Source organism: Crinia signifera, chromosome 3, assembly GCF_055691185.1.
Source record: "Crinia signifera chromosome 3, ASM5569118v1, whole genome shotgun sequence".
Taxonomy (NCBI): Eukaryota; Metazoa; Chordata; class Amphibia; order Anura; family Myobatrachidae; genus Crinia; species Crinia signifera.
Genome location: NC_139219.1, coordinates 106,278,917 through 106,301,782, shown reverse-complemented (window position 1 = coordinate 106,301,782; position 22,866 = coordinate 106,278,917). Strand labels below are relative to the sequence as shown.

General features: G+C 42.2%; 1 protein-coding gene across 1 annotated transcript in view; it reads right to left on the bottom strand.

The window, feature by feature from the left end:
• SERAC1 (serine active site containing 1) overlaps positions 1-22,866 on the bottom strand; it is a 108,219-nt gene that overhangs the window by 26,007 nt on the left and 59,346 nt on the right. The window contains exons 9-12 of the mRNA XM_083176348.1: positions 16,037-16,150; positions 14,538-14,700; positions 11,751-11,901; positions 978-1,116 (exon numbers count right to left, since the gene is read on the bottom strand). Of these exons, the coding sequence (XP_083032474.1) occupies positions 978-1,116; positions 11,751-11,901; positions 14,538-14,700; positions 16,037-16,150 (567 nt within the window). The remainder of the gene's footprint in view (positions 1-977; positions 1,117-11,750; positions 11,902-14,537; positions 14,701-16,036; positions 16,151-22,866) is intronic.

Below are 22,866 nucleotides of genomic sequence, written 5' to 3'. Positions count from 1 at the left end.
CATATAGGTTTGTTTTATTTATTATGGTTTATATATGATTTTATTAATTTGTTGCTGTGCCTGGATTATGTTGTTACTGGTTATCAATTAGTGAGATTGCTTAAACTACAAATATGCAATTATTTGCACCAATACAATACTACAGGGGGAGGAATCAATTATATGAGTTCTAGCAAGTCTGCTCACAGCTCCAGTAAAGCTGCTTTCACATTGCCTAAATGTTTAAGACCCTGTATTTCGAAACGGTATTTAAAACAGGTCTAATCCACTAAACCCCTTTCACATTGCAGGTAAAAACCATATTAAATAGCATGTATTACCATTCACACATTCAACCTGTTTAACCCCCAAGGAACATGTTTCAAGGCATAGAAATAGACCCATTCACACTGCCAAAAAACGGCTCTGAACCGGGTAGGACACTCCTTTTTTAACCGTTTAACAAATACCAGTATTTGTTAAACGGTTAAAGCACCCTGGAACTTTCACACTGCAGCTATACCCATTTTAACAGGCTAAAAAAACGGCATTATACCGTTTAAGAGCTGCAGTGTGAAAGGCATAAGTGTGGCTAGATGCAACACTGGTACCTTTTATCACACCTAAAAGTAGGGCCAGATTAGCAATGGGCAGATGGAGCTACAGCTCCAGGCCTCCATATAGAAATAGGCCCACCATCATGACAGCATTATGATAACCAAATTGACACCAGCTGGCCACATGATTGGCCATAAATCATAAGTATCAAAATTTAATTTCTATTTTACAGATTTATGCAATGTTTGTACTTTTAGATATTTAGGGATACACTGGGGCTTATAGTGTATTGGTTCTACATGCATACATGGCTTTGGCCTCCCCTCCTCCTCCACTTTCATTAACGGCCCCTGAAGATTTCCAGCTCCAGGCCCATTAGACCCTTAATCTGGCCCTGCCTAAAAATATTGTCTTTTGAATGTAGACAGAGGAGCTCTCACCTTTGGCCAACATTCTGTATAGTCATCTTCTTGAACAGCACTTTCATCCAGTGGTTGGTCTCGGTCTTGCTGACGCCATGTTTTAAATGCTGCTCCTAACAGTCCATGGATAAACAGGACATCTGCTTCTATAACCTGGCTACATTTTGTTTTTCAAGAGAAAAAAAAGACAACATTTTTTAATTTTATCTCAACAATGTTTTGTTGAAATAGTGGATATACTGTATTGTGTTACGTTATGTTCTAGAAAGAGATAAAGCCCCAAATTGGGTGAGGATTACATTATATTCATAACATACCGTATAAAACACAATTAAAATACTCAAAAATTGTTGGTACATTTATAGCTTTTACTAAACTACCATAACATTGCAGAACGTCTTCCTCACATTTGAGCAATTACCGATTTCACTGTGCAGCTTATGACTATTGCAATAAACTGTGTTCCTATTTAACAACATTTTCAGTCATTCAATTTAGCAGTGTGTGTCTAAAGGCCGCTAGAGGTAAGGTGAAATTATTTACTGGAGTTGAGGTGAATATTAATTGAGATGAGGCTTGCCATAGATGTCACCATGGGAGTTTGCTGCCCACTATTTATATGAAATGCTATGTTACATCCTCCTTAGCAATTACGGTTGCTGAATGCTTGGAAAGGTCTACAGGCTGTGAACGCAATATGACTATTTAATCAGAAAAAGGCAGTGACCACAATGTGCTCCTTTTACAACAGGTCATAATTTCCATTAAACCATGACATACACAAGTAAATGTTACTTTACTTTCTTAACCAAAGCATATTCTGTTGGACTTTATTTTATTAGGTTAATTAAAAAATAATCCAGGAATTTGTGCAAAATAACATACGGTTCTGTACATTTAAAAAAGTAAAATTTAAAAAAGAACATGTAAAAGTTCAGGGGTAGTCAGTGTGCAGTCAGCTATATGTCTCAGTATGCCCTGTCACAGTTTTTCTATTAGGGATTGCTAGGATTTGTAGATCCACAGAAGTTTGATGGCTGCATTGGGGCCGTTACTCCAGTGGGCTGTTCAATTAGCCCTGGTAAACCAACAAGTGTTTTCCGCACCCAATTTTATTTGAAATAAATTAAATAACCGGGCTTCATTCCTTGGAAAATGTCATCCTTTGAGTCAGAATAAAGAAATAAAACATAATACAATTGTCAAGTTAATGACAGCATAGCTTTGAATCAGGAAAGAAAGAGACCTTTTCACAATTGGAAGAATTTCTAAAGGAATACATATGAAATTTTATTTTTATACAGTATGTAAGGAAAATAGTTTTATCATTTAGAAGATTTAGCATATTTATTTTTAACCAGAGTTCGTTTAATTGGAGTCCAGGCTGAGAATTTCCTTTCGCCCCCCCCAATACACACACTCAATGCCCCCGTAACCTCACATTTATACACAGCCCTCATAGCCATGCACACACACACACACACTGCCCCCATAGCCACACACTGCACCATGGCTTTGCATACTCTTTGACCCTATAGCTTCACACACTTACTGCCCCTATATCCTCACACATCGATCCATTACCCCCACAGCCTGACAAATACGCTGTCTCCACAATTCTCTCTCTGGCACAGGTCATTAAAAAGTCTAGTTATGGGTCTGATAGTTTATGTAATGAATTCCTGGTCAGCTTCATCATCTGACAGCAGTACTTTAACAACATCCTGGTTCTGCCACTTCCGAGTTCACCTATTAATTTTTTTATTTATGGACACTTCTACATCACTTAATGGTGCCCATACACAGTGCATTTTTTGCTGCCGAGTACACTCCCACACACATCACATCGTACAGTCCAAAAAGAATGTGCTGCAGGTACTTTTTGAACTAGATCGCATTGTATCTAGTTCAAAAACGCACAGGGCTTTAGCAAATCGGATGTGTTTTGAATTAGATGGGATGAGATGTAGTTCAAAACGCACAGTGCCCATTGCACTGTGTATGGGCGGCTTAAGGATCATATTTGCCAGCCTTGCTGGTAAAGAGTGCAGTTTCTATATATGTAATCAGTAATCAACAATTAGTCTTTCTATGAAACAGAACTTGCTCAGATCTCCAAGATGTTTGCACACCTTCAAATTGTAATAACACTTTGGCCACTGTCCCAAATACAAAATTAACCCTTATACTGAGAGGCCAAATGCAGACAGTTATAAATGGGCAGGTTAGGTTTTGGGACCAGGAGTGCCTGGGCTCCACAAACATTAAAGATGCTATTCTTTAGACATAAATATGTATTTTAAGAGCTCATATTAGGGAATAAATCATAGTTGCCTACCCTCCTGCATTCTGCAGGAGTCTCCCTGAAATAACAGCAATGTCCCTATCTGTAGATGTGCGTGGTAAATAAGTCACAGACACCTGTGTAGCATGAAGGCAATGTGCGTCTTTACTCAGCATGCAGTAATCAACAACTGGAAGTGAACTCCCGTGCTGACAGGAAGTGAATCACCCGGCATGACTACAACTCCCACAATGCACGGCATGCATCTACATCCCCCTTTTAACTAGAAGGACACAACATGCATGAATTACCACAGCAATGTGAACAAAGACAAAAAGAGAAAGATTAAACAATAGAGTCTTGAAACCTGGGATTGGGTTTGGACACTCGGCCTGACCTGGTGACATGGGAATGTCCTCAGTGTTCTGAGAGGGCTCTGCTACCGGTGTGGTCTCTGGGGAGGGATTGTCCACATGATGTGACTCATCACTGACATTGGTTGTAGCAGTGGTAGAAACTGATGGACCCGGCTGTGCAGGGTCCTCTCCAGCCATACTCAGCAAGTGGGGACGGTTTCATTCATAAAGCGCATTATCAGATTGTACTACAAAACTGTTTGGATGTTCTGCAGGGCGCTGTACTACTGGCATTCTGTCGAAACCTTGTTCAGTTTGCATGCGGACTGGCTGGCCTGGAGACAGTGGTGGGAGGCGGTGTGCTGATCTGTCATAAGAGGCCTTGGAAGTCAATCTACGCCTGTTAATGCTGTTCCGCACCTGTGACATCACTCTGGGTTGCAGTAGCTGTTTTGCCATTGGGATAGCTGTGCGGGTGGGTCGTGCTAGCAAGCACTGTGCAGGGGATCTCAATCCATCTCTGGGTGTGTTTCTCAAATTCAGCAATGCCAGGTATATGTCTGAACCATCTCGTGCACACTTTTCCATTAAGTGTTTTGCTGAGCGGACAGCACGCTCCGACAACCCATTGGACTGCGGGTAGTGCGGACTGCTAGTGATGTGCTGGAAGTCCCATGTGTTTGCAAAGTCTAAGAACTCTCTGCTCTTGAACTGCATGGCGTTGTAGGTAATAAATGGTTGTGCAGTGCCGTGTGCTGCAAAGTGTCTTTTTAGTTTTGAGATAACCATGAGGCTTGAGATGCTGGGCAGATAGTTAATCTCGAACCATCCTGAATAGGAGTCAACGAGCACCATGTAGTCCTTCCCCCTCCATTCAAAAAGGTCTGCTGCAAGGATAGGAGGGCAGGAATGTCATGGAGCAGCATGGGCTCGCGTGGCTGATGAGGACGTAAGGCGTTGCAAGGAGCACAGAGTGAGACAGCACGGTCAATGTCGCCATACATGGAAGGCCAGAATACAGTTTCACGGGCCCTGCTCTTGGTGGCTTCCAGGCCGGCATGACCCTGGTGCATTTGCTGGGTGTAGGATGTCTGGAGGGCAGCCGGGATCAAAAAGCGGAGACCCCGTATGATTATGTCATCCGACACGGTGAGCTCATCCCTCATGCAATAAAAAGGGTGCAGGCATTGGGGCAGCTCCTTGGAAGAGGAAGGCCAACCATTGAGGATGACTGCAGACAGACGCTGGGAGAGCTCATCCACAAGCGTGGCTGCAAGCAGCTCCTCAAGCCGCTTGGTGGGAAGTACCTCTATGGCCATGACCTCGTAGTCGTTCTCTGTAGTGCTCGTATCAGTAGAGGATAAGAAGGCTCTGGATAAGGCATCAGCAACATACATTTCCTTGCCTGGCTTGTAGATGACGCCCAAGTTGTATCGCTGGAGCTTGAGCATCATACTCTGGATACGGGAGGAGGCAGAATGTATGGGCTTTTTAGAATTGTGATGAGTGGATAAAATCATGAAAACGGTTGCAGGCAAAAACGAGGGCTAACAGTTCCTTTTCAATCTGTGCATACCTGGTTTCTGTGTCGGTAAGAGCCCTGGAAGCGAAAGCCACAGGTCTGCGGTTGTGGAGGCACACAGCCCCGAGACCACTCTGTGAAGACACGGCAGAGAGAACAACCGGGTCATGCACATTGAAGTATTGCAATACCAGTGGGTTTGTCAGCATGGTCTTGAGGCGGTTAACAGCAGCCGTGTGCGTGTCCAACCAGCACCATTCTGAGTCCTGGTGTAGCAGCTGGCGTAGAGGCACAGTGGTTTCACTGTATTGCGGGACAAACTTCAACAGGTAATTGGTCATGCCCAGGAAGCGCTGTAGTGCCTGTTGATCTGGTGGAAGAGGCATCTGTAGTACAGCAGAGACTTTGTTCGGGTCTGGCTTGACACCCTTGCTGGTGAGTATGTGGCCCACGTACATAACTTATGAGACTCTGAATTTGCACTTATCAGGGTTGAGCTTGAGGTTTAGGGTGCGAGCCTGTTCTAGTACCTGGTGTAGGCGCAGGTCATGTTCTTCCATGGTGCGGCCCCAGATCAGGATGTCGTCAACCATGATGTCACAGGAATAGCCCGCAAACAGCTGTTCCATGCAACGCTGGAAGACCTCACTGCCCGTGATGATGCCGTAGGGCATGCGGAGGAACACATACCGCCCTATTGGGGTCATGAAGGCGGTGAGCCAGGAGGAAGCTCTGTCCAGAGGGATTTGCCAGAAGCCGCACTTTGCATCCAGAGTGCTGAAGACTGTGGCACCTGGCATGTCAGCAATTACCTGCTCGATGGTGCGAAGAGGGTGATAAGGACGTAAAAGTGCTTTGTTCAGGTGCACTGGGTCAATGCAGAGATGTACAGTTTCCATCTGCCACCATGGCAGACACCCATTGTGTTGCTTCCTCTATTGGGGCAATGACACCCAGTTGAGTCATTCTGTGTATTTCTTGGATGATCTTATCCTTCATTGCGATGGGGACCCTCCGGGGGACACAGACAGTAGGGACGATGGAGTCATCAAGCCTCATGTGGTATGTGACTGGAAGCTTGCCCAGTGTGCTGCAATCAAATAAGTCTTGAAAGTCTCTCATTTCGGGGACGCTCCCCTGAATTGCATGCACATCAGGCACCAATTTGAGCAGGCCTAATCTCATACTGTCAGGGAGTCCAAGCAGTGATTTGACCTTTTGGTCTACAATGTGGAATAGTAGGTCAGCACGAGTGAACTGTATCTGCGTAGTGCCCAGCGTGGTGATGACATGGCCGCCATATGCTATTAGATTGATCTTGTCCTGTGGGTTTATCTGCGCAGCAGGATCTATTTCACGCAGTTGCTTGTGTGACATGACATTGCATTTTGCTCCTGAGTCTATCTTGACCGTGGCCACTTTGTTAGTGTTCTTTGTCTTGAGCTTAATAAATATTTCACCCTTCTCATTTAAATAGTCCACACTGTCACAGACTGTTGCGCGGGTTGTGTCGCACCCTGGGTCTGTCTCTACCTGGTTGACCTGCCGGGATGAACGGCTGTATGGTGACTCAGTCTGCCGCTCCCTGGGGGCTTGATCTTTGGAACGGCAGCACCTTGCAAAATGATTCCACCCGCCACATGCATTACAGCGTTTATCATAAGCGGGGCAGCTCTGTTTGCCTGGGGGGTGCTGTGCTGCGCAGTTCCCACATGTGGGTGATCGGGGTGGAATGGCCGCCATGACACACACCTCAGCGTCCTTTTTAAACTCCCTTGTGCCCTTTTCCGCCTGTGCATGCAAATGCTTATGGCAGTCTCTAGTCAGGGTCCTCTCTGTTCTCTGTGTCCGCGTATGTGAAGGCTTCTGATTTGTCCAAGGCGTCGGTGCCCGCGAGGTTCAGCAGCGTGTAGGCCTGGACCTTTTTCGACTTGTCCGAGAGACCGGCTATGCAGTAGACGTGCCATTCCTTTTTTAATTTGAGCCAGTTGTCAGCGATGTTTTCGTCGAACACCAGCGGATCTATTCTCCTCAATCCGTGAGCCATGTTCATCCCGCTTCTGACACCATGTAGATGCGCGTGGTAAATAAGTCACAGACACCTGTGTAGCATGAAGGCAATGTGCGTCTTTACTCAGCATGCAGTAATCAACAACTGGAAGTAAAAAAAAAAATATCACTGCTCATAGACCAACAGCAAGCTCAAACATTAACAAGAGTATATGGGGCCAATGCAGTCACAGCCCTGCAATGTTTATTAACAGTTTGTATCATACCAGATATTTTCTAGCTATGTTGGTAGATGCTGGATAACAAAATACATGAGCTTGACCCAGTGGCGTTACTATACATTTTGCTCTCCCCTGCCAAAGAGGAAGAGAGACCAGCAGACACTGCTGCTTCCCTTGGCTCATCCCAGGCCGCCCTAGCATGCCCATCTGCCCGCCCATCCTGTACACAGTAGCCAATAGCCGGCTCTGTGTACAGTCAATTGAATCAGTGGGGGGATTTGTCGTCTCTGCCATGGCCGCACCAGCGCTGTAGCTGACTCGCCGATGGTGCTCAGCCAGTGGGCAGTGGCAGGCAGCAGCATGTCAGTGCGTTGAGCAGGTGCCGGCGCCCACACAGATCCCGCTGCCGCTTGCTCCCCACAAGCGGCAGCTGGGGCTGCCTTACAGTAATTACAGCACTGCACTTATAGGCCTATAACCCCTTCGGTAGTATGGACGGAAGTTTCTCGGGTTGAGCTGCGCTGCAGGAGTGGGCTCGCCGGAGAAATTTCCGTGCATGCCACTGATGTTACTCCACACAGGAGTGCCCACAATTTATGTTATGCCATACAGTAGTGTCTGCAATTCAGGTTATACCACATAGGAATGCCCACAATTACGTTACACCACACGATTGAACGATGCAAGCTACTCTGCTTAAATTGTTCTTTCAGTAAACACAAATTGTACAAATGACTACATTCATTGATATAAAGTTTTGAACATTATATAAACATCAGGCAAAAAGGATACTACGTTGTAATTATATCATTACTGCTTAAATAATGGCACTCATTTTCCAAGTGTGTAAAATCTTAACAGAAATTATTTATGTATAAAATAAATTAGCCATAGCCCCCCAAAAATGTTTAATGTTTACTATATATGTATTTATGGTTGAAAGGTTATGTTTTTCTTGCTACATTTTGTATTCCATTCCATTGTATTCCTGTGACAACATTATTACATTATTACTTATTGAAAGTTGGGAGGTATGCTATACAGATCCGTACTGCTCCCTACACCAATGCTTACTGCTCCCACACTCTTCATCTTATCCACTATCAATGCAGATCTTGCTGTGGCCACTCAGTCAATCTATTTTGTATTGATTTAATGTTGCTGGGATGTTAAAACAATACATCGCCCCAAAGCCCAACTGTGACAATTTGTAAAACAAGTTAATGTACCACCCGCATTGTAGCTCCATCCAAACTATCAACAACTCAGCCCTGGGGGGTCAGCTGATTTGGTCAGTCCTGGGCCCCACAATTTCTGGTGGCAGCCCTGGTTCGCAGCAATCTTTATGAATATTCTAACTGAATGGGCTCAAAAGTAATAGCCTTAGGGGTTGATTGTATTAATTGCGAAGGGTGCTGGTTTTAAGCCCAATTTAGCTGAAAACGGATTGCTACACTAGGTGGCAGTGAACACTTTTCTGCAAATTCCTGTCTCCATAAAAGTGTGGCCTCTGCTGTGATGATTGGCATTGGGGAATTAATCGCAGCTACAGTAATAGGATTGACCCCTTAATGTTTACTATATATCAGGGTTGCCGACCCTCCCGGAATGGCCGGGAGGATCCCGAAAATCGGGTCCTCCTCCCGGCCCCCCCGGAAAGGTGGGCAACCCTCCCGGGTCGGGTGTTCTCAGAGGAAGGGGCGGAGCTAAAATGGTCACAATCGCATCATTTTAGCCCCGCCCCCTCCACGGAGATCCGGGAATTGGGGGTTTTCCCTTCATGGGGGCGGGGCTTAATGTACCGTTCAAGCCCCGCCTCCCGAACTGCAGCTGGATGTCTCCTCTCCGGGCTTCTCCCGGAGAGGAGACAGAAAAGTCGGCAACCCTGCTATATCAGTATTTATGGTTGAAAGGTTATGTTTTTCTTGTATTCCATTCAAGAAACCCTTTCATTCATACTGTATGTGACTTCATATTCTCATGCAATTCACTTTGTCATAGACATCTATTACTTCAAAATAAGGTAAATCAAAACAACATGCATATAAATCATGTCCCTTCATAAGATGCATCTGCAGGTTGTTTTCTGCAGAAACTGCAAAAGAGATGTCACTTATAATAATGTCCTTCATTGATCATAAAATCCCTGCTCTATAGCCTCTATTACTGCAGATGTGGTTCACCTTGAGGCTAATACTAAACATATCTTGATGCGTATACAAAGAAAAAGACTACATAACTGTCATTTCACAACATACAGCAAACTCGCAAAACATGTATTCCCTACTAGGTAAAGTGCATAACTTGGAAATTCCCTACTGGCTAAAACAACCTCAGGTTCATAGGTATAACTAAACATGTCAGGGGCAATGTCCTTATTGATTTTTTTAACTAAGGCCTAAATGTTTGCCACGAAACTCAATCTGACCTGTACTGAATTATAGTAGGAGTTTATGGCCTGGGATTTGAGCGTACTAGAAGGAAATCATTAAATATTTTTGCAACAACAAACAAATTGTCAACATACAGTACAATGCTTATTCCCTATCATGGAGGCATATCAGAATATATAAGATTTCCCTGCATTCTGAGCATAGCTAGATATTACACCAAATAATAGATTTTATTTAATAATATTTGTATAAAGAGACAAGCAAGCTCTAGTAGCAGTTGGCTTCTTTAGATGTTACAATAAGACGCACTATTAAAAATGCACATGTCCCAGAATATGGCCTCAAATGTAAGTGTTTAATACAGCACTATATACACTACTAGTAATTAATACAGTATTGATAAAATCCCAGGCCCAGTCTGTGTCACTGAACATGGGTTTCAAGCCGTGTCACAGCGGCTTAAAACCTGTTCACATTACAGGTTGGATCCAGGTAATTGCTGGCGCTTGTCCTCTGTCAGCACTTGGAGATGACATCTCCAAGCATCAGTGAGCTGGCTCTCCATAGGGTTCTAACTGGACCCAGGTCAGATTACTCAGTTTACCTGTTCACACTGCCCCATAACTTGGTGGTTCTTGGACAATCCGAGGTAGCTATTCATTAGACACAGGACTTATTGTGGTTCAGTAGTAGGACAATAAAAACAATAATGTAACATGATAATAACTGAACTGTGGCCCAATATGAAATGGAGACACCATAATGTGGCATAATATGATCTGGGGCACTATAACATTTTGAACTATAGGGCTTTATAATGTGGCTTATGAACTAAGGGCACTGTAATGTGGCATAATATGAACTGGGGCACTATAACATTTTGAACTATAGGGCTTTATAATGTGGCTTATGAACTAAGGGCACTGTAATGTGGCATAATATGAACTGGGAACACTATGCTACAGTATAATGTGAATTGGGGATATTGTGTGGCATAATGTGTACTGACAGCCCTACGATCTTACATCATGTAAACCAGGCAGCTACTCTGGTTCATAAATAAACTAGAGCACTACTAAGGCACAAGGTGCCAGATGTATCAAGCCTTAAGAAGTGATAAAGTGGAGGGTGATCACAAGTAAAAAAGGACTGGACAATTAGCCCCCAACACGCATTTTTTAACCCATACTGTAAAATTGCAGTTATGAGCTGATTGGCCGGTCCTTTATCACTCTTTATCAATTGCTGTGGAGAGTTGTCCTCAAGAAGCATTGGGACGGTGGCCCCTGGGTGTTGGGCCCACAAGGTTCTGGTTAGGCTCTTGAGTGATGCCAAGCATTTCAATTGCATCCACTTAAAACTGAAGGTTTATCTGAGTTGTAATGGGTGTTCTCGTGTAGGTAACATACAGAGAAGGTGAGTGCATGGTATAACAGGTTATGCAAAATGTGCATAAGTGTAAATGTGTCTTTTTTGAAAATCAACTCTGCATCAGACACTCTGCCAAATCAAACTATATCTCTCATTCTGGGCCAAATGTATCAAGCTTCAGAAAGTGATAAAATGGAGAGTGAAAAACAGCCAGCCAATCAGCTTCTACCTGCCATGTTACAGACTGAGTTTGAAAAATGACAGGTAGGTGTTGATTGTCTGGCTATTTATCACTCTCCACTTTATCACTTTTTGAAGCTTGATACAGCTGGCCCTATATCACTTAGTTTAAACGAATCTGCTTAAGAATCATGCAGAAATATGTTTAGCGCTGAAATAATAACACTTACAATCACTATCTGTCTGCTAAACATTTTCTAAAATATCTTACATTAAAAAAGTAATGTACCTAATGCTAAAATTGATTAATATTCTCAAATCATGATACAATTAGACAATAGTATGTCATAATATTAGATCTATATTTTCTACTGTTTACAGATGAACTATACACTGCTAATGTGTTTGTTTTAGGTTTATTTTATGATGACTGTAATAAGATACGTATTCTCACCTAGTTCTATGTTGTGGGTGTAGTATAAATACTCCATCAGGGTACTTTTCAGTAACTGTTTCACGGTCCAAATTAATCAAAACCCGTGCGGCATGTGAGGACTGAATTACAAACGGGGACTTCACTGCTTCAGCCAGTATAGAAACCCAACCTGGAGACATAAGCATTTACAGCACTGAATGAAAATGGTCACAAGAATCTCATTATGCATGCAGGTTCTGTGTGATTCATTCATTATAGGCATGTTGCTTTCTATATAGATATACAAATAAACACTTCCTAGCTTGTAAAGGTGTTATGTGTGGTTGAGGTTGTGTGGCCCAAATCTTAATAGATATGTTTGATAAAAATCATTATCAGTTTTGTTTGGGCAGGTCCTAAAATCTGGTTAATTGATGTACAAATTATCATGTAAGCGGACATATACCAAGGAACATGCATGAAACAGGTGTAATACAGTTGCCCAGACCTGCAAGATATGTACAATCTTACCTTCTACAGTATATGTGTGCCCATTGCTATTAGAATATTTGAAAGGTGGTTATAGTAGGAATGGTGATGAGTGAACACTGTATGGAGCTAATGTGCATGGTATTGAACTCAGGTGTAAATCTGGTGATAGAGCAGCCAACATGGAGGAGGACAGAAATGCATAATAATTGGCTCACATTCATATACTGTATCGCAACATGTATTGAAACAATCTCCCACTCACTGCCTGGAGATGGGTGAACACTGCTTGTGAGGATCAGACTGGTAGTTTTTCACTGATAGTATTCAACAGTACATTGTACCAGAAACATTTATTTTTTTTGTATCATTTTTAATTATCTCTAATCTCTGTTATGGCCCATACACACTATAAGATTATCTTTCCCATATGACTGGTTGGAATGAAAATCTGGAATTTTTGGGGAGCAAATGACAATTTGCCATTTGCTCCTAAACATAGAAAACAGACAAAAAATAATTATTTAGACAAATTGGTTAAATTAATTTATGCAGATGACTGCTTTTGTCCATTTTCCAACTTTTTCAAGTAAATGGTTGATTGTAATTGGTTCCCAGAAATTTTCAGATTTTCATTCCAACCTGCCAGATTGCAAGAGTGGTGTCAGCAGAGACAATAAATTAATTTAAAATGATATTGGACAATCGTCTATTTGCCAAAAATATCCAGGGGTACTAATAACAATCATGGGACCAGATGCACTAAGCTTCAAAAGTGATACAATGGAGAGTGATAAACAGCCAGCCAATCAGCTCCTACCTGTCATGTAACAGACTGTGTTTGAAAACTGCCAGGCAGGATCTGATTGGTTGGTTATCACTCTCCATTTTAACACTTTTTGAAGCTTAGTGCATCTGGCCCATAATCTGTACATAATTAAATCAGATTTCAGTTTATATACAGTGAGGGTTGAAGCAAATAGATCATGCACTTTAATAACGTAGATTGAACTTGATGGACACACCTTTATTTAACTACTAGGTACTTATGTATTATCTGGGCTCCCATGTTAAATGCACCCCATTTTTTTTATACCCCTACTATCCAACTACGCATGGAGTTGATTTTATATAGTGTGGCGAGCGCAGCAAGCCACCATGCCCGAAGCGTGGCGAGCCCCGCGAGGGGACGCGGTCTCATAAGAAAAACGGGAGCCCAGATAAGTACCAACTACTATGTAACTGTAAAATATTGAAAATATATTATTATAGTGTGTATAGGCCTTAACAGAAGAAAACAGGGAAAACCTTTCCAACATGAAAACAATAATGCTGCTTTCACATTGCCTAAACCTTTGAGACCCAGTATTCAAAACGGTATATTACCGGTTTAAACCCCTTTCGCACATAAATACCGGGTCTCAAGCAGGTTTGCAGTGTAAAAGCAGGACAGACAGTAGCTATGAGAGCGCAGTGCATATGTAATGAGCCACTCATTACATATGTGCATATGTAATTAGCTCAGTGCATATGAATGAGTCACTCATTACATATGCGCATATGTAATGACCAGCTCATTACATATGCACTGTGCTCATTACATATGTGCATATGTAATGAGCCGCTCATTACATATGCACTGCGCTGTCATAGCTACTGCCTGAGTCCTATATACCGGTTCAGAGCCATTCACACTGCATGAAAAACGGCTCTGAACCATTTGCAAATACTGGTTATTTGTAACCGGTAAATGCAGACTGGTGCTTTCACACTGCAGCTCTAACCATTTTGAAATGCTAAAAAATCGGCAATATACCGGTTAAGAGCTGCAGTGTGAAAGGGGTATGAGTGTCTGAAGACATGTCCATACTATAAAAACTACAATCTTGTATCAATTTGTAACTTTATATGGGTAAGCAGTGAGAAGCTTTGCTGAGAAGCAAAGCAGTACTGTATGTATAGCATCAGTATTATTATTATAGCCACTAGTATACAATGTTCTCCTTAGGGAGACCTGATAAGAAACATCCTGCTGGCATTATTATTAGAAAGCATGAGTCACTTACCCATGCCAGTGGCTTGCTGGGCAATGTAAGAGATTTAGCAACAGCTTGGTTATTATTAATAGTAGCAACATGACCATATTGTTTGTGAATTTGATAACAGGCTATGTGGACTGAGGACATATTTTAATTAGTGTGTAATAAAAAGAAAAATGCCACAAAAAGTAGTAAAACTGCAGATTATGACAAGAATTGTTAAATAATTGCACAGTATGGTGTATTGCACAAATGAAATATTTTGTGGAAACAGTGAAGCTTTGCCAGCTTTCATCACCTGAGTCTACAATGTGAGAGTGCAGATGTTCATATAAGGCCAAGTTTCCTATTATACGTATTATGCTCCGTTGTATTTTCTGAGAATCCTTGCGGAGTAAATATAGTTTCTGAAGCAGCTGCAGTCCTCCATTTGACACAATTTTGTCAACATGAGTAGATATCTGCATGAGACAAAGGAATTATGAGCAGTAAAATGATGGCTGAGGACAATTGGTTAGAAATTGTAGGTAAAACTCTCCTAATGCCTATAGAAACTGCTGTGAGGCTTTCACACTTAAATGTTTCCTACAATATAATATACAGTAGATGCTTCCCTTGACCTGTCCAATCACTGCAATCTGAACAGTCCTCAAGTATCTTTAAAAAAAAAAAAAAAAATTTTAAATAAATATTCCTTTGTCTATGGGTAGCCAACAATTTACAGGGATTAAATAAAGTGAAAATAATGAATAATTATTCTTTCATTATGCTCAATAACATACATGCAGTCACATAATGCACATAAATTATGCTTGGTGGAACAGTAGCGATAATGACTATGCCTAGATTTGTGCGTATTTATGTAAAATAGAGGCACAATGAGTTAAGTGTTTCACATCTTTGGATAATCTGTTATAAGGTATGCAGCTTTTCTGTGCATTGTGAATTGTGCAACTGCAGAGAATTGTAAGCAGCAAGTTTGCATTCATGGACAGTTACACAACTTTGTACTCATCAAATGAACTGTATTTGATTTAAATAAGCCATCTGCATGACTTCGGCTGACCACACACAGGCTGATCAATGCTGTATGACCAAAAGGGCAGAAACATAAGGACTGACACCAACCGGCCAAGATCGGGCAGTTCAGATCCTCAGCCTAATGGATTTTTTAGAAATCACTGAGGGATATCATGGAATTTATAATCAATGTGCAACTGTTCCAAGTAAATTGCAGCTATTGGAAGAGTTTGAATAATTTATTTTTTCAATAAAACCTTCATTTTTTATTTTGTAAGTCTACCATTGCTGTTTAAAACGTTCTGCTTTAGCCAACTGAGATGCAACATTAACTTGTAGTAGTAAATATACAATATCCCTTTGGCCTTTTTTTTCTGAAGCTATTTATTGCATGACTGTAAAGTGCGTTTTGGATCGTTAACATATTTAAGGTAAAACTCCTCTTCATCTGTTTAACAAAGGCTAGCAGATTTTATTGCACAATATATTCATAAGTGGAGCTATTTATTATGCTTTATTCTGACTGAAGCTTCTGGCCCAGACAAGAAGCCCCATGGGCAAGTAGGTAGGGTTTTCCATGGTTGATGAGGCCAGTAGCTGAGGTGACCCATTATTATATTGTGCTTATTATGTCAATATAGCAGACATACTTAATACTACAAAGTAATTTGTACTGTGTTACCTTGTAGCTTAATATTATACAGAAAATAAAATAAAACCAAGCAGCTCATATAGATTTGTTGGAAGACTGGTAAAGAGTCAACAGCTGAGCATTACCTTAGAATGCTTCAGTAACGCCTGTAAGCTGAATACTTCTTGTTTCTCTGAAGGGATGGAGCTGAGACTTTCAGCATATGGCAATCCATTGCCACCAAAACTCCACAACCCTCTCTGCAACAAAACATAAATCATTCAACCTTGTAAGATATACGTTCAGCACATTGGACTTCTGCATGTTGAAAATGGTCTGAATGTCAGAATTAGGGTTAGGCTGCAGTTAAGATTAGTTAAAAAGTCTATGGAAAAAAGCATTGTCAATATTCACAATGTAGACATTCTGGCGATGATGATATTATGTACTGTAGGTGTTGTAATTTTGTACTATGTGCTGGTGCAAGGTTTTCGGCACTCTAGGAAAACCATCAGCTTATTGCTCCTATCAACCACACATCAATATGGATTTTCCAAAACCTCAGCTAAAAGTGTGGAGGTAGCGTGTTAGAAGGTCAACACCTTCCGTTTGCCTACACGTATGCCTCACTCAGCTTCATCCTAGTGATAGAGACAGCCCCGTTTGTACTATGCACAATATAGCAAGTACATTCACCACTTTTTTTTAACCCTTTCAGGTCCAACGTCTAGTTAGGCTCAACAGCCCTAGCGCTAGTAGCAAATCCAATGGTGAGCCACTTTAAAAAATTTACATTTATCTAATTTTTATCCCCAAAGCTACTGTGGAAATTGTAATCAAATTAATTTTATTATTCATTATGCATGGTTCAGATGTTCATCACTGAGTTATATCTCTCTAGTGAGAGATATAGATCTGTATTTTCTCTTTCAATTCTCAACAGTGACTGTCTGTAACAAACATGAAAACTACAGTAAGTACAGTATACAAACATGTATATTTTTGAAAACCTAAAGTGTATTATAACTACTCAACTATAGTAATGCTAGTATGATAAGCCTTTAAGAGAGAAAAGCTCTAACTTGTAGGGGGGTCAGTTGAATACTGACCGTGCACGCTTTGACAGCTCGCAAAAATCATTGAATATACCCTTATGCTTTTAAAGGTGAGCAATTACAACACACCTGTTGCAAAGCATCTAGGGAAATAGGTAACATAAGCTATGAAAAGCAGGTTAAAACAGGGTGCATGAGAGAATGTGACCAAAATGAGACTACGCAGATGACACTGTGGTGGTGGGCCTGATCTCTAACAATGATGAGACAGCCTACCTAGAGGAGGTTAGACACCTGGAATCTTGGTGCCAGGAGGAGCTAATAGTGGACTTCAGCACAAAGCAGGAGAGGAACTATCAGTCCCTGACCATCGGCGGGACCCCAGTGGAGAGAGTAGACAGTTTCAGGTACCTGGGTGTCTACATCATGCAGGACCTGACTTGGTCCTGCCATGTTAACTCACTGGCGAAGAAGGCCCAGCAGCATCTCTATCATCTTAGACAACTGAAGGACTTTAGACTATCCTTAAGTGTACTAAAGAATTTCTATTCCTGCACCATTGAGAGCATCCTGACAGGAAATATCAGGGCCTGGTTTGAAAACAGCACCAAGGAGGAAAGGCAAGCTCTCCAGAGGGTTGGGCGATTGACAGAGCGTACCATCCATTTCGAGCTCCCAGACCTGGACACTATATACAGCAAGCGATGCCGAACCAAAGCCAGGAAGATAATGAATGACCTCAGCCATCCCAACAATGGACTATTCTCTCTGTTGCGGTTAGGGAAACGCTACCGCTCATTGAAGGCAAACACAGAGCGAATGAGAAGAAGCTTCTTCCCGCAGGCCATTAGAGCCCTCAACCAGACCTCCTAGTACCGGGACTTTCTTTCCTTCTGGACCTACCCGACACATTCGCTCTACACTCTTCCTCAGCCGATGTAATGTAGGACAGTTGTATTAAAAAGCATTTCACTACATATTGTACTATGTATGATTTTTGTATGTAACAAATAAAATTTGATTTGATTTGAGATGAATTAAAAAATGAATCTAATAAAAAATATACACTAAACATAGGTGAGTGCCAATATTTAGTGTATATTGTCTATTAGATTTTTTTTTAATTAGTCTCATTGTGGTCACATTCTCTCATGCACCCTGTTTTAACCTATTTTCGATAGCTTATGTAAACTATTTCCCTAGATGTTTTGCATAAGGTGTGTGGTAATTGCTCACCTTTGAAAGAATAGTCTGCTGTGAGCATTAGACCAGAGGGCATGCATGAAATTACACATTGATGTGAGAGCGCTATGTTCAGGGGCAGATTGGTGAAGAAAACAGCCGGGAAAAGTTTTGTAGCAGCCCGGGTGTGTGTGCTAGTACTAGTGACCCGGCAGGTGATGACGTCAACCATAAGCAACCAGCGGGTGGCCGCAGCCATCTTGAAACTGGTCAAAGCCACGGCCGGCCGCGGACATATTTTTTGTGGGCAGCTCAGCCAGGCAGTGGCCCAGGGGGGGAAGCGGCAGCCCGGCAAGGGGGATAAAGAAGCCAAGTTTGGTCCGGCCCACTAGGAAATGGCCGGTTTCCCGGTGGCCCAATCCGCCCCTGGCTATGTTTATGTTTGAGCAATAGTGTTATGACCTGCAGAAAAGTGGGGTCTAATGAAGGGGGATGCAGGCTTAAAAGCAATGATCAATACATGAACTAGATCTCCACTGTTTATTGAAATTAGTTAATTTAGTGAGTGCAGAGCCCCTGCAATTTATATTTAAACAATGTGGTCACAAGCCATAGGGCACCACAAAACTAGGAAAGGTGAGTTCCAATGTTTAGTGTAATATATATATATATATATATATATATATATATATATATATACTGCTCAAAAAAAATTAAGGGAACCCAATCCTAACACATCCTAGATCTGAATAAATTAAATATTCTGATTAAGTACTTTGTTCTACCTAGTTGAATGTGCTGACAACAAAATAACACAACAATTATTAATGGAAATCAAATGAATTTTAAATATTAAATTTTTAGGTTCTTGTGTAGTTTCACGGCGCCAGCATCTACTTCTGGGTTGGGTACGCTCGCCAAACTATCTAAAATAAAGTAACTTAACTCCATGCCAATGTGGATAGTTCATACCCCCACTATCCACGTTGGCATGGAGTTGATTTTAGATAGCGTGGCGAGCCACCGAGCCCGCAGCGTGGGCGAGCGAAGCGCCGTGAAACTACACAAGTACCCTTTTTTATTATGTTTTTCATGAAAATAACTTGGGGGTACAGAGGGAAAAAGGGGGGGGGACGAGAGAAAACAATAAATGATAAAAGAATACATTTCTAACAAGTCACATCAGACTAGAAAAATAAATGAAAATTACAGTCTGCATCCACATAAAGCAATCACTTGTAGTGTAATAAGGTAACTTAACTACTGCGAACATAGTATAGATAGTTCAGGAGGGTTGCTGTAAATAGTTGTGTGGCCAATCTTTTCATTATAAAGAGACCAGCTAAGCCATTTCATAACTATCGAGTTCGGAGAAGAAAAATACTTGGCGTCAGCAGTCTCGTAGACACAACGGTTGTGTACCTTGCTTCAGATAGTATCTATGGATGGTAGTATATCACATTTCCATAATTTTGCAATAATAGCCTTGGTACAGATAGAGCCAGGCTCCCTCTTGCTGGCGAATCGACAGACTGTCTCCGCTGGAGATCCGCCAGCAGCGAGGTGCTCCATCTAGCTGAGACGCGCGTGCGTCTCACACACACACGCGCGTCTCAGTTTCCGGGCGGCGGGGCGACGGGGACCCTGTCCGTCTCCGCTTCAGGGAGACGGACAGGGTTAGAGGAGGCGGTAGGGGGGAGCGGGGAGGCGGCGGGGACCCGGGGGAAGCACAGTCGGAAGGGGACGCGCGCGCATCTCGTGCGCGCGCGTCCCCTTTCGCAGAGCAGATGGCGGGGGATGGCGGCTGGCGATTCTGCCGCCATCCCCTGCAAAGACAAGGCTGGCTCCATCTGTGGCTAGAAGAACATGACCCACAATATTCCTGTCTGCTGCTGAGAATTGTATTGGGAAAACATAAAGCAACGCAAAAGCTGGGTCAGGGAGAATGGGTTGGTTTAATATTGAGCTCATTATCTGAAACACTTTCCCCCAGAGAGGCCGCAGGCGTGAGCATTCCCAAAATATGTGGAAAATGTCCCTGATGTTTCCACATTTCCTCCAAATTATATGCAGCCACTCTGGTGTGAAGCTGGCCCTGTGGATAAGCTTGAAAAACATTTCAGAATCGTTTATACACAGAGAGATCTTGAAACAAGACCTAAAGATATTCTCCCAGTCTTCCTCACTCAGAGATCTATTTAAATCTCTCTCCCTCAGGGATTGGGATTTCAGTTTATGCCTACTATTGGCAGAGAGTAGGTGGAAGCACCACCACAATATGCCACCTTCATGAGAATAGGCGCTCCCCTAGTTTTAAGAAATGCAGGGAAAGCTGTTTTTTTTAGTTGGTGTAGGTAGATATGAGTGTAGCCAACTCCTTATCTGTAAGTAAATTAAGAAGTCTTGTTTGAGGATGTTAACATTTCTTTGTAGATCAGTAAAGGGCACAAAGTTATCTTCAACATATAAATCCCCTACTGAAATGATTCCTTGTTTAATCCATCTATCTAGTGGTAGATTAGGGATTAAAGATTTCAAAGCCTTTAGTGATAAGAAGGAAGCCGGTAAAGCTACATTATTTAAGGATGCCGTCATTTTTTACCAGGCATCTAGGGTTGCTTTGATGGATTTGCAGAGGGCTGAGGTTTTCCTCTATCAGTAGTTGGAAGCCATAACAGGTCTACAATGGGGATAGGGTGGGAATAAATACCTTCCAAAAGCGCCAATGGTTTTGGGTCCTTAACATCAAACCAGTCTCTAGCCTGATTCAGCAGACAAGAGGTGTAGTAAGATTCTATATCTGGGTAGGCAACTCCTCCCTCTACTTTGGACCGTATTAAAATTTTCTTTGAAATTCTAGGCTTAGCCCCTTTCCAAATATATTTAGTCAGAAGTTGGTTAAATTTGTTAAGCAGGCTTTTGGGAGGGGATCTTGGGATAGAGCGAAATAGGTACAATTTCGCAGCCACTCTCCCAAGCCAAGATACATCATGCACCATCCAGTCTCTAGCCAGTGCTGCAGTCCTGTCCTGTAATTGTAGGTTTCTTTTAGTCTAGTAACAATATCTGGGGGGGCTCTGTTTTACTGGTGTTTAATTTATGGAATGAGAATGAGAATTCAGAATAATCCTGCAACACCCCGTGTAGAGCAGGAAGGGAATTTTCAGGATCTAAAATACATAATATCTGCAAAGAGGCAAATTTTATGGGATGTGTTGCCAATTACCGGACCTTTAATATAGTCATTACATCTAATATGTTCAGCCAGAAGCTACACCGCCAATGCAATGATTAAAGGAGAAAGCGCACACCCCTGTTGGGTACCATTAGAGGTTCTGAAGCCTGAAGTAAACCTTTTTGTGAATACCTTAGTTGAGGGGTAAGAATAAAGAGCTAAGATAGAGTCTAGTATCCGGCCATTAAACCCAAATTTTTCTAAGGCCGTTTGCATGAATCCCCAGTGGAGCCTATCAAAGGCCTTCTCGGCGTCCAATGATAGTACTAAAAGGGGAACTTTTTTTGTCGAGCAGAACTCAATTACATTCAAAACCCTGCGAGTATTATCCGGGGCCTGTCTGTTCAAAACAAAACCAACTTGATTGTTTTTAATAAGGGAAGGGAGTAATGGGCTTATCCGATTAGCAACCAGTTTGGCATATAATTTCAGATCTGAATTGAGAAGCGCAATAGGTCTATAGTTTTGGACTGATGATTGGGGTTCCCTGGTTTAGGCATAGTGATGATACGGGATTCTAACATTTCAGTGGAAAAAATGTTTCGCCAAAGAGGCTACTTTGAGTAGCACTGGTGACAATTGGGTTTTGAAAGTTTTGTAAAAGTTATATGGGAACCCATCTGGTCCGGGGGCCTTGTCAGATGGTAGGGAGTCAAGACCAGTTTGGACCTGTAGCAACCAAGGTGCGTTAAAAGACAGACAGGACTCCGAGGACAATGCAGGGAGGTTAATGTTATTCAAAAAGCTTTCAATCTTCTCATAGTCTGAGAAGACGTTGGCTATCTCATTCGGATCGTATACCTTTGAACCATGGTCAGAATAGATCATGTGTATTTTTTCTTTTGCTCTCTTTCCTCTCAGCTTCCTAGCCAACAATCGACCTGCACGAATCCCAAGTTGATAAAACTTCTGATTTAGCTTACTGACATTACGTTGAACCTCTGCCAGATAGTAACTATTAACTTTATCCCTTGCTTCCTTTAATAGCTTAAAGCATGGGTCCTCAAGCTGCGGTCCTCCAGATGTTGTGAAACTACAAATCCCAGCATGCCTTGCCACAGTTTTAACACTACCTTATAGCAAAACTGTGGCAAGGCATGCTGGAATTTGTAGTTTCACAACATCTGGAGGGCTGCAGTTTGAGGGCCCATGGCTTAAAGAGAGATTTATCACCTGGGTTGGTCTTATGAGCAGCCTCAAGCGTAGCAAGCTCTAGTTCTGCTTGCACTAAGGTTTTCTTATAATCTTTTTTAATTTTGGCAGCTATTTGGATTGCTGAGCCACGAACGACTGCCTTAAGGGCGCACCAATGATTAACGGTAGATGTGACTTCCGGGGAATTCTCCTGTCAATAATAATCTATTGACGAACAAATAGCCTGCTGAGCCTCCAGCTGAACAAGACTCTGACAGCCCAGATGCCACGATCCAGGAGCAGTCTTCCTACTCATTATTTCCCACTCTGGAGTGATCCAACCAGGATCTGGGGAGGATTTTTATCTTGG